Consider the following 11,946-nt stretch of genomic DNA (forward strand, 5'->3'; position numbering starts at 1 on the left):
TGGAACCAATTGGAAAATTAATCGCCTAGCAAAATTAATCGCCGTGCACTATGGAAAATCACATAGTGCACTTATTGTATATCAACATGATATTGATTCTATTTGGTATAAAATATTGATTATAAATAAAAAAAAGTCAAACATAGTAAAGATATACATGATGTTTATGATTAACGTAAATTAATCCGTTATTTTCTCCACGAAATTATCACGCCTGGAATTATTGACTTCTTTTGTAAGCAAAATGAATACCATTTAAATGCTTGCAATAACACCATTCCAATTTAATTAACAATAAATACAAAATCACCATTCAAATGGTTTGAATGATGGGCCTCATAAAAAATCTGAAATCAAAATGGGCTTCCACTATTTTAGTCCAAAACAATAAGAAGAGGACACTTGTCATGCAAAGAGGGATTGAGGGAAAGTCATTATTGGATTGCCACATCATCTAAGTGGGTCTCATAGCCTTGCTCTTTTCTAAATATTATAGATAGGCAAAGAACATGAGATGTACCCATCTTGGTCAAGTTCAATAGTTATCCTTTTCTGTTTAGTACCATCTTTCTTGAACTCTTGTTCTCCTCTTGCTCCAGTGAGAATTCCAATTACATCTGGTGAAAAAAAAAAAAAAATGTTATGAAGATTAATAAATATTTTTAAAAAACTCGAAAGGCTAAAGAAGGATTAATACCTATAAGGAATGATGTATCAAGGTCCTTATACACTATGTCACCAAGTGGAACGAAAGAGTACGGGGTTAAGTTGATAGCCTTGTTAGGAAGCAATCGCGCAGAAGTCTGAATATCAAAGTTGATCTTGAACGGATGATTTGTTGGGCGAAAATCACGACCACTTTCACCAACACCAAAGAATGAAATCTTGTATACGCGTCCTTCAGTTAGCAAAGACTGAAATCGATAAATCAAAGTCTTCCTAACTGTAGACTGAATCTTACAGCCCTGAAATTTAAATAGAAAATAAACTTAGCGATTTATGAATGCATTCCAAAAATTACATGGAAACCGAGTGATTGAAAAAATAAAGTGTCATACCTTGTCATCCATAAGAATCATGTCCATTGAAAAGGGTAGTTTTGAGCCATATAAGCTCGCACTTAGTCATAAACGATTAACTTTTGCAACAATTGTTCAGGTCTATTTGGAGGCATCGATTTTGGCAAGATCATCGATTCTTGAAGCCATCAGAAGAAAGGTTAATTTCAAATATATAAAGTGCTGGAAAATGGTTGGAATGATGGAGAAGAAATGTAACATAAGGGGGTATTTATAGTTGGAATTAGGGTTAAGGATGTCTAAAGTTGTCAAGAATATTCCATCCCCAAGAATGGAATATGTAAATTATATATATTTATTTTGACTTTTTCGAAATCATATAATCAGCTTAATTAGACCGTATACAATTCCACAAATAGTGATAAATATATAAGGAAATTTTGGAAAGATTTCAATATATAAAATTATGAAATCATGCACGGCCCATTAATTGATTATATTTTTATTTGATCCATATTAAGGCCATCAATTCTTTCTATAAAACGTTGATTATAAATAAAAAAGTCAAATATAGTAAAGATATACAGTAGGCTAAAAAAGTGGAACCAATTGGAAAATTAATCGCCTAGCAAAATTAATCGCCGTGCACTGTGGAAAATCACATAGTGCACTTATTGTATATCAACATGATATTGATTCTATTTGGTATAAAATATTGATTATAAATAAAAAAAAGTCAAACATAGTAAAGATATACATGATGTTTATGATTAACGTAAATTAATCCGTTATTTTCTCCACGAAATTATCACGCCTGGAATTATTGACTTCTTTTGTAAGCAAAATGAATACCATTTAAATGCTTGCAATAACACCATTCCAATTTAATTAACAATAAATACAAAATCACCATTCAAATGGTTTGAATGATGGGCCTCATAAAAAATCTGAAATCAAAATGGGCTTCCACTATTTTAGTCCAAAACAATAAGAAGAGGACACTTGTCATGCAAAGAGGGATTGAGGGAAAGTCATTATTGGATTGCCACATCATCTAAGTGGGTCTCATAGCCTTGCTCTTTTCTAAATATTATAGATAGGCAAAGAACATGAGATGTACCCATCTTGGTCAAGTTCAATAGTTATCCTTTTCTGTTTAGTACCATCTTTCTTGAACTCTTGTTCTCCTCTTGCTCCAGTGAGAATTCCAATTACATCTGGTGAAAAAAAATAAAAAAAAAATGTTATGAAGATTAATAAATATTTTTAAAAAACTCGAAAGGCTAAAGAAGGATTAATACCTATAAGGAATGATGTATCAAGGTCCTTATACACTATGTCACCAAGTGGAACGAAAGAGTACGGGGTTAAGTTGATAGCCTTGTTAGGAAGCAATCGCGCAGAAGTCTGAATATCAAAGTTGATCTTGAACGGATGATTTGTTGGGCGAAAATCACGACCACTTTCACCAACACCAAAGAATGAAATCTTGTATACGCGTCCTTCAGTTAGCAAAGACTGAAATCGATAAATCAAAGTCTTCCTAACTGTAGACTGAATCTTACAGCCCTGAAATTTAAATAGAAAATAAACTTAGCGATTTATGAATGCATTCCAAAAATTACATGGAAACCGAGTGATTGAAAAAATAAAGTGTCATACCTTGTCATCCATAAGAATCATGTCCATTGAAAAGGGTAGTTTTGAGCCATATAAGCTCGCACTTAGTCATAAACGATTAACTTTTGCAACAATTGTTCAGGTCTATTTGGAGGCATCGATTTTGGCAAGATCATCGATTCTTGAAGCCATCAGAAGAAAGGTTAATTTCAAATATATAAAGTGCTGGAAAATGGTTGGAATGATGGAGAAGAAATGTAACATAAGGGGGTATTTATAGTTGGAATTAGGGTTAAGGATGTCTAAAGTTGTCAAGAATATTCCATCCCCAAGAATGGAATATGTAAATTATATATATTTATTTTGACTTTTTCGAAATCATATAATCAGCTTAATTAGACCGTATACAATTCCACAAATAGTGATAAATATATAAGGAAATTTTGGAAAGATTTCAATATATAAAATTATGAAATCATGCACGGCCCATTAATTGATTATATTTTTATTTGATCCATATTAAGGCCATCAATTCTTTCTATAAAACGTTGATTATAAATAAAAAAGTCAAATATAGTAAAGATATACAGTAGGCTAAAAAAGTGGAACCAATTGGAAAATTAATCGCCTAGCAAAATTAATCGCCGTGCACTGTGGAAAATCACATAGTGCACTTATTGTATATCAACATGATATTGATTCTATTTGGTATAAAATATTGATTATAAATAAAAAAAGTCAAACATAGTAAAGATATACATGATGTTTATGATTAACGTAAATTAATCCGTTATTTTCTCCACGAAATTATCACGCCTGGAATTATTGACTTCTTTTGTAAGCAAAATGAATACCATTTAAATGCTTGCAATAACACCATTCCAATTTAATTAACAATAAATACAAAATCACCATTCAAATGGTTTGAATGATGGGCCTCATAAAAAATCTGAAATCAAAATGGGCTTCCACTATTTTAGTCCAAAACAATAAGAAGAGGACACTTGTCATGCAAAGAGGGATTGAGGGAAAGTCATTATTGGATTGCCACATCATCTAAGTGGGTCTCATAGCCTTGCTCTTTTCTAAATATTATAGATAGGCAAAGAACATGAGATGTACCCATCTTGGTCAAGTTCAATAGTTATCCTTTTCTGTTTAGTACCATCTTTCTTGAACTCTTGTTCTCCTCTTGCTCCAGTGAGAATTCCAATTACATCTGGTGAAAAAAAATAAAAAAAAAATGTTATGAAGATTAATAAATATTTTTAAAAAACTCGAAAGGCTAAAGAAGGATTAATACCTATAAGGAATGATGTATCAAGGTCCTTATACACTATGTCACCAAGTGGAACGAAAGAGTACGGGGTTAAGTTGTTAGCCTTGTTAGGAAGCAATCGCGCAGAAGTCTGAATATCAAAGTTGATCTTGAACGGATGATTTGTTGGGCGAAAATCACGACCACTTTCACCAACACCAAAGAATGAAATCTTGTATACGCGTCCTTCAGTTAGCAAAGACTGAAATCGATAAATCAAAGTCTTCCTAACTGTAGACTGAATCTTACAGCCCTGAAATTTAAATAGAAAATAAACTTAGCGATTTATGAATGCATTCCAAAAATTACATGGAAACCGAGTGATTGAAAAAATAAAGTGTCATACCTTGTCATCCATAAGAATCATGTCCATTGAAAAGGGTAGTTTTGAGCCATATAAGCTCGCACTTAGTCATAAACGATTAACTTTTGCAACAATTGTTCAGGTCTATTTGGAGGCATCGATTTTGGCAAGATCATCGATTCTTGAAGCCATCAGAAGAAAGGTTAATTTCAAATATATAAAGTGCTGGAAAATGGTTGGAATGATGGAGAAGAAATGTAACATAAGGGGGTATTTATAGTTGGAATTAGGGTTAAGGATGTCTAAAGTTGTCAAGAATATTCCATCCCCAAGAATGGAATATGTAAATTATATATATTTATTTTGACTTTTTCGAAATCATATAATCAGCTTAATTAGACCGTATACAATTCCACAAATAGTGATAAATATATAAGGAAATTTTGGAAAGATTTCAATATATAAAATTATGAAATCATGCACGGCCCATTAATTGATTATATTTTTATTTGATCCATATTAAGGCCATCAATTCTTTCTATAAAACGTTGATTATAAATAAAAAAGTCAAATATAGTAAAGATATACAGTAGGCTAAAAAAGTGGAACCAATTGGAAAATTAATCGCCTAGCAAAATTAATCGCCGTGCACTGTGGAAAATCACATAGTGCACTTATTGTATATCAACATGATATTGATTCTATTTGGTATAAAATATTGATTATAAATAAAAAAAGTCAAACATAGTAAAGATATACATGATGTTTATGATTAACGTAAATTAATCCGTTATTTTCTCCACGAAATTATCACGCCTGGAATTATTGACTTCTTTTGTAAGCAAAATGAATACCATTTAAATGCTTGCAATAACACCATTCCAATTTAATTAACAATAAATACAAAATCACCATTCAAATGGTTTGAATGATGGGCCTCATAAAAAATCTGAAATCAAAATGGGCTTCCACTATTTTAATCCAAAACAATAAGAAGAGGACACTTGTCATGCAAAGAGGGATTGAGGGAAAGTCATTATTGGATTGCCACATCATCTAAGTGGGTCTCATAGCCTTGCTCTTTTCTAAATATTATAGATAGATTGGATGAAAAGATGATATGGAGACAAATTTGTTTGATTGAAAGTTAAGAGGATTAAATTAAGAAAAGGTTAAAAAGCATTTTTGGCCCCTGATGTTTCAAGTTTGTGCAAATTCTGCCCCTATCTATTTTTGTCGATGTTTCTACCCCTCATGTTTTCAAACAGTGCACCGTCTACCCCTGACGGAGGGGTAGACGGTGCACTGTTTGAAAACATGAGGGGTAGACGATACACTGTTTGAAAACATGAGGGGTAGAAACATCGACAAAAATATAATAGGGGCAGAATTTGCACAAACTTGAAACATCAGGGGCCAAAAGTGCTTTTTAGCCTTAAGAAAACAACTAAGGGACTGAAATCAACCCCACACATTTATTTATAAAATGTTTTAAATAGATTACAAGAGCATCCCACGGGTCACTATGCTAACTCACTCTCTTTCTCCCTAAAATAATAAGTGAATTAGAAGTTAAAATCTCTTGAATATGCAAAAATTATCAAATCAATGTGAGATGGCACTTTCTGTGTCTCAGCCCACAGAAACATCACGAGTTCACAGCCTGGTTGGTCTCTCGATTAGCTGTTTTTTTATTCCCTTTCTCCATAACAAGTATCTTCCCCATGATCTTACTTCAGTCAGCAACATTCATCACATAGCTGTTCAATTATAGTTTTTTCAAACATAAGATTCAAGTCAAAACCTTAGGAAAATTTAACTACATTACCCCTTGAACTAATTACTCGTCGGTGATGAACACCGGTAGACAAACTAAACCCTATAAAGAAAGATGAAAAAAATGAACCACATTATATAAAATCATATGTTAGTAGGAAGTAGGAACTCTTACATTCTCTCGAACGGTCAAAGTAACTTCTAATGGACCATGTACCCTGCTCCAACTGTTGGAGAATCTTTGTACCCTTTATCAGTTTATAGCCCGTGAGATAGCATTGTGGATCTCTATCATCTTAAACCTTGTTTTGAAACAAAAAGAAATGTCACTACTCACTACCTATACAAAGACAACACCTAATGAATTTGTTCCCTTTTAACGTGAAAAATTCGGTAAGTTGTGATTGAATGATGGTGTAAAACTTTTTACACCGTCGGTGCATAGAAATTAATCTCTTTAACTAAAGCATTTTTACTATGTCCGATCATGACTTAAATGAAACGATGTGCTGATTTTATATCAAGTTTAATAATAATTATCTAACTTTTTTTTTTATATTAACAAGGTATAACATAACTGGTAGATAGTTGAAGTCTGAAAATGATCTAGTTCAGAGTTTGATGTCTGTGCGGTATGTATGAAGAAAGATTTGTTGGGAAAGGTCTACCTACTCAATGTGATCTCCAAGTCTCAAGAAGATTAATCTCATGACTTTCAACTGTGGAGCTACATTGCGATTTGCGAAAACATAAAAACTTAAAAAAAATTAGATGGGCTTGATCTATAAATTGTTAGGTTTTCTATTTAACTAATTATTATAGTATTCTTCCATTATCTATAGAGATTAATTTCTATGCACTGACAGTGTAAAAAGTTTTACACCGTCATTCAATAACACCCTTCCATTTCTTATTTTAAATATTATTAAATTCAAAATTAATTATGAGCTAACCCTACTGTGTTTGTGTATGTGATACTAATTAATCACATTTATCTCAAAAGAAAAATACCAAAATTCTTCTCTCAATTGAATGTATCGACTCTACTCTCTCAATCTCTCTCTTTCGTGCTTATAACAATTCTCCTCTCAGTCACTGCTTCAATGGAGGACCCAACAAGCGACTATGGCAGGCTCTTCATGGACGACGCCGACCTCTACAACCGCATTGTTCTCGGCTCCCTCTTGCCGCACACCTTCTGGGTCTCACTCCCTCGCTTCCTCCAAACATGGCTCCGCAACTACATTGGTGGCGTCCTTCTCTACTTCATCTCCGGCTTCCTCTGGTGCTTCTACATTTACTTTTGGAAGCGCAACGTCTATCTCCCCAAAGGTGCTGATCATCTTTTTTCTGCTTTTATATCAAATGGGTTTTGCTCTGTTTGTTAATCTCATTCATTCTTGTTCACAAAATCGAATTTTGCTATTGTTCTTGCTTTACTGGGTTGATTAACTTTCTGGGTTCTTCTTGTTTTTGGGTTTTGGTCTTTCTGGAGTGACAGATTGAAGTTTGATTAGATTTCAGTCTTTTTAAAGTGTGATTTTCAGTGGTTGACTTTGTTTTTTAAGTGTTACTGGCTATGAAGATATTTATTTACCTTAGTGCATGATTGAATACGCGGTGAAAGCCAATATCAAAGTGGACAGAAGAAGCAATTTCTTTTAGCTTTTGGCGAATGGTTACTGCTGCACTTTCATTTTCACTTTCTGGTTTTGGATCTTTGTTCTGAGGTTTCTTTTGCTTTTATTTATTTATATGCTGTTTGGTAAATTGAGCTACTGCCTCTCATGTTAATGTAATGTGGCTTTAAAGAATTGCTTGGAGTTTTGATTTTTCTCCTTTTAAGATGAGTTAATTTAACTAGATTTTTCTCTTGTCAAAATAGTTTGCTGGGGAAAAAGATGTTTAGAACTTTTTGAACTTTCACTGAGCATAAGCAACTATTATTCACTTCCTTTTCTTGTTCAGCAAAAAATCACTGAACCAAACCTGATGCATGTTCTTGCAAATAAGATGTATGATACTGCTGACATTCTGTTTAGTAAAATTACTGTGTCAACTCTATTACGGTGGTAGAGATTTTAGAAAGTTTGGTATTATTTTTCATTTCAAATGACTACTTGTCTTTATGCATTATTGGGGTGCTTTCATGACACTTGGCAAGATCTCACATTTGAAGAATCATAACTGTGTTCCTTTTTTGCTGCTTACTTGGGCTACTTTCATCGTTACAGTTAAGGTCTCGCACATTGACTAGAGATATGACTAATGAAGTGGATAGGGCAATCCTCACCCCTATGTTAGATTTTGGGGTAGAGTTAAGCCTAATCTGAATTATAATCGGGTATCAGAGTCAGTCCTAGATTCATTATAACCCTATCAAAATATGACCCGACCTGTAGATATCCCATGATGGGGATAAGGACATTCCGATTAATATGAAGTGCAATTGTAAATTTTACAAGAGGGATCCTACTGCTAGTGCATTTTTAATAGTTTAATAAATCCCAAACTAATGACTTTTTTCTAGTATCATTGAGTGTGGTTTTTGAGTTTAGCTGTCTTTGTAGTTCTTCACATAGGACCTTTAGTTACATTGTTTTCTTGATATATTGAAATCTACTGTTGCAGATTCCATTCCGTCACGTAGAGCCATGCTCTTGCAAATATCTGTTGCTATGAAAGCGATGCCTTGGTACAGTTTGCTTCCAACTATTTCTGAGTACCTGACAGAAACTGGCTGGACTAAGTCCTTTCCCAGAATATATAATGTTGGTTGGGTTTCCTACATTGTGTGTTTAGCAATTTATATGACTATTGTAGAGTTTGGTATTTATTGGATGCACAGAGAACTGCATGACATAAAACCACTCTACAAATATCTTCATGCTACCCATCACATCTACAATAAACAGAACACTCTCTCCCCATTTGCTGGTGAGTACATTAAATATTCAACACTGCAATCATAGTTATGCCAATCTGAACTCTATTCGTATATTCAGATATTTCTTCATCTTTAACTATCCTTGCTATTTTCATGAGAAATGTTTTTGTCTATTGTTGGGTTATTCAATAATTTATGCATATGATGTGGTAGATGATACTTGTTAGATGATACCTGCTTATATGATAGAGCTTTTAGTCAAACTGGCTCAATATCTGATTTTGAGGCAGTGTTTTGCTAGTGAACCTTCAAGTTAATCACTCATACTATCACTCTATCATTAAGAGGTGTTGGAGTGTCGGATATTTTTCCAACACTGGTACCTGTGACACTGCTTATTAGTTGTCAAGTTAGAAAATGATTTTTAATCAGCTATGACATTTAGCTGACATGCCTTGGACACTTAGCCAACACTGGAATAAGGCTTGACATGAAGGACATTACTCTCGTAGAAAACTCTAATTTTGTTATTTAAAAATAAAAGGTAAAGCCTGAAAATTGTGAAGAAAGGTCTCAACACACTCAATTGAAATGCTACTCTTCCTCTATTCGTCCTCCCTGCACTTTTTAGGATAATATTCTTTTCAATTACATCAAAGTTCAGGGATTTGGACAGGCAATGATCTTAATTGAGAAATTTTGGGGGAAGGTTTTGGAAGCCCTTCCAAAATTGTCCTAGTTTTTATCTTTTGTTTTGCCTAATGACCTACTTAGCCAGAATATGCAGCAGTGAACTAATGACAAGGCACATCTGGAAATGGAATTGAAAATCTTCCACTTATATTTTTCTGATTTTTTTTTAATAGAGTATCTTCTCCCCTGTCTTTCACAAAGAAGCTAGACAATTTTTTTCCTTTTTTGGTTTATTATGCCAAATAGTTAGAAAAAAGGTGGTATGTCAGACCAGACCACTACACCACCCAAAACAGTTGTAAGATCCATTAATGCAAAGATACAAATGGAGCAATTAAAATCACAGATACTTATTATGGTGAATAGTTGTAGGTGAGTACTATATCTTATGTGAAAATACATGGCATGTACAAATCACCAATTTGGAATCTCTTGTGCATGTCATCCGTCGCGATGATGCTATTTTACTTTCATTTTAGTGGCTGATAAGTAGCTGTGTTCATAAACCATAAAGTACTAATACTAAAACACTTGGTACAATATACAAACAAAACCTTTGTTAAGTAAAATTTATGTGAGTTTATTTTTTTCCATAGAAATGAATGCCTCTCATTTTGCTTGCTTGAAGAAACCTTTCTCTATTTTGGTGACAGGAGATTGTTCTTTTAATATATGTTAATATGTTTCATTTGTATGTTATGTCATATGCACTTAGGTTTTGAGAGCTACAATAAATTTGATTTACTCTTCCATGGTTTCCTTATTAATATCACTTTGATATTAGATGTCACTTGTTTTGTCCTGTTATGAACCTTCACATAGGAATAGGATCTAGTCATAGGTCTGGACACAGGAATTCTTCTTGCAACCTATATTACGAAAGAAGCATACCGTCTTTGATCGAGCCCCTTCTAATTGTATGGTAATTTAGAGAATATTTGATTGTTCTGTCAAGTTCAAGTCTGCTTCTCTTGTTCAATATAGGTCACAAGAAGAATTTATATGTACAGATGCGTGACTAGATCCTACGTCAAGGTTCTTAACAGGTCCAGAGTGCCATTCCCATCAGATGAAGGGTATACTAACTTTTCCAACGAATCTCAGGTTTGGCGTTTCACCCTCTTGATGGGATCCTTCAGGCACTACCGCATAGCCTTGCTCTGTTTGTTGTCCCAATCCATTTTACTGCACATTTAGCCCTCATATTCATTGAGGGTATTTGGACTGCAAACATTCATGATTGCATTCATGGAAAAGTGTGGCCTGTTATGGGTGCTGGTTACCACACCATTCATCATACCACTTATCGGCATAACTATGGCCATTACACCATATGGATGGATTGGATGTTTGGGACACTTCGCGACCCCGAGGAGGATGAAGACAAGGCGATGTGATGTGTTAAATTGCAGACTTGCATTGACATTGATGCTCTTCATTGGTTATCTTGTCAAAATGTGGTTCTTGGCCATGTAAAGCATAAAGGTTGTGTTCACTGTATTTTTTTCTTGTGCCCATCACAAGGTGATGTTAGAAATTAGAGAGACAGGGTTAAAGGGGGGAGGGGGTTCCCTGTATCTGATTCAATGTTTACTGTGTATACCACAGCTTGTGTGGTTGAGATTAATTTCTTTCTCAAATTGTGTGGTAGAGTTTGAGATGATAATGCAGTTTTCTCCATGATGCCAGGTTTCAAGGTCTCATACTAGTTCTGTCAGTTTTACCTTGTTTGTTATGTCAATCCTTAATCTCATATCAAACAGGATTTAGCTCCTTAAAGTGAGAAACTCATTTTAGAAGGTGAAGTAATCTTAATAACACTTGATTGAGAAATCAATTATTGAGATTTCAGGAACACTAATGTGCTATGAGCAATGCTATTTTGCACGATAACTTTCAACACTACACACCGCACCACCCCTTCAATAGCCAATAAAAAATGTGATCTAGAATATAAGATAATAATTTGTGAAATAAAAGGTAATTTAGAAGAATAAACAACACTAGTAGTGCATTTCGTGGGCTATTGGGTCGTGCAATCAAGCTTTACTGATGTGCTATACATGTTTCAGTATGTGAAAATGAGACGTAAGATAAATTGTAAAAATGAGATGTAAGTAATAGTCACTAGCGTGGACAGCTATGAACTTCGGTGGCTAGTCATGTTTAGTATGGTGACAAGTGACAACTGGACCAGGGGTTTCTGAATCCCAAATATGAATTTGGTTTCATGACTTTCATCGTTGGATTAGAATCAAGTTTTGGTAAGGTGGGTGGGTCTCTGAAAAAGGATAATCCAAGACTTCAATCATAACCAAGCTGGAACACA

The 11,946-nt window shown here is 34.0% G+C and overlaps 1 protein-coding gene across 1 annotated transcript; it reads left to right on the forward strand.

Moving 5' to 3' along the window:
• The first annotated feature begins 7,035 nt into the window (after positions 1-7,035).
• Positions 7,036-11,320, forward strand: LOC130737743 (delta(7)-sterol-C5(6)-desaturase-like). Its single transcript, XM_057589590.1, has 3 exons — positions 7,036-7,369; positions 8,669-8,974; positions 10,722-11,320. The coding sequence occupies exons 1-3, from the start codon at positions 7,141-7,143 to the stop codon at positions 11,012-11,014; spliced, it is 828 nt and encodes a 275-aa protein (XP_057445573.1). The 5' UTR covers positions 7,036-7,140; the 3' UTR covers positions 11,015-11,320.
• The last annotated feature ends 626 nt before the right edge of the window (positions 11,321-11,946 follow it).

The sequence above is a fragment of the Lotus japonicus genome, chromosome 2, assembly GCF_012489685.1.
Source record: "Lotus japonicus ecotype B-129 chromosome 2, LjGifu_v1.2".
Lineage (NCBI taxonomy): Eukaryota > Viridiplantae > Streptophyta > Magnoliopsida > Fabales > Fabaceae > Lotus > Lotus japonicus.

What these genes read in the sequence shown, in the direction of transcription:
- LOC130737743 (XM_057589590.1), top strand. Translation starts at nt 7,141, where the DNA reads ATGGAGGACCCAACAAGCGACTATGGCAGGCTCTTCATGGACGACGCC. An exon ending in CAACGTCTATCTCCCCAAAG is followed by an intron (nt 7,370 to 8,668) that starts GTGCTGATCATC and finishes CTACTGTTGCAG; the next exon opens with ATTCCATTCCGTCACGTAGA. An exon ending in CACTCTCTCCCCATTTGCTG is followed by an intron (nt 8,975 to 10,721) that starts GTGAGTACATTA and finishes AACGAATCTCAG; the next exon opens with GTTTGGCGTTTCACCCTCTT.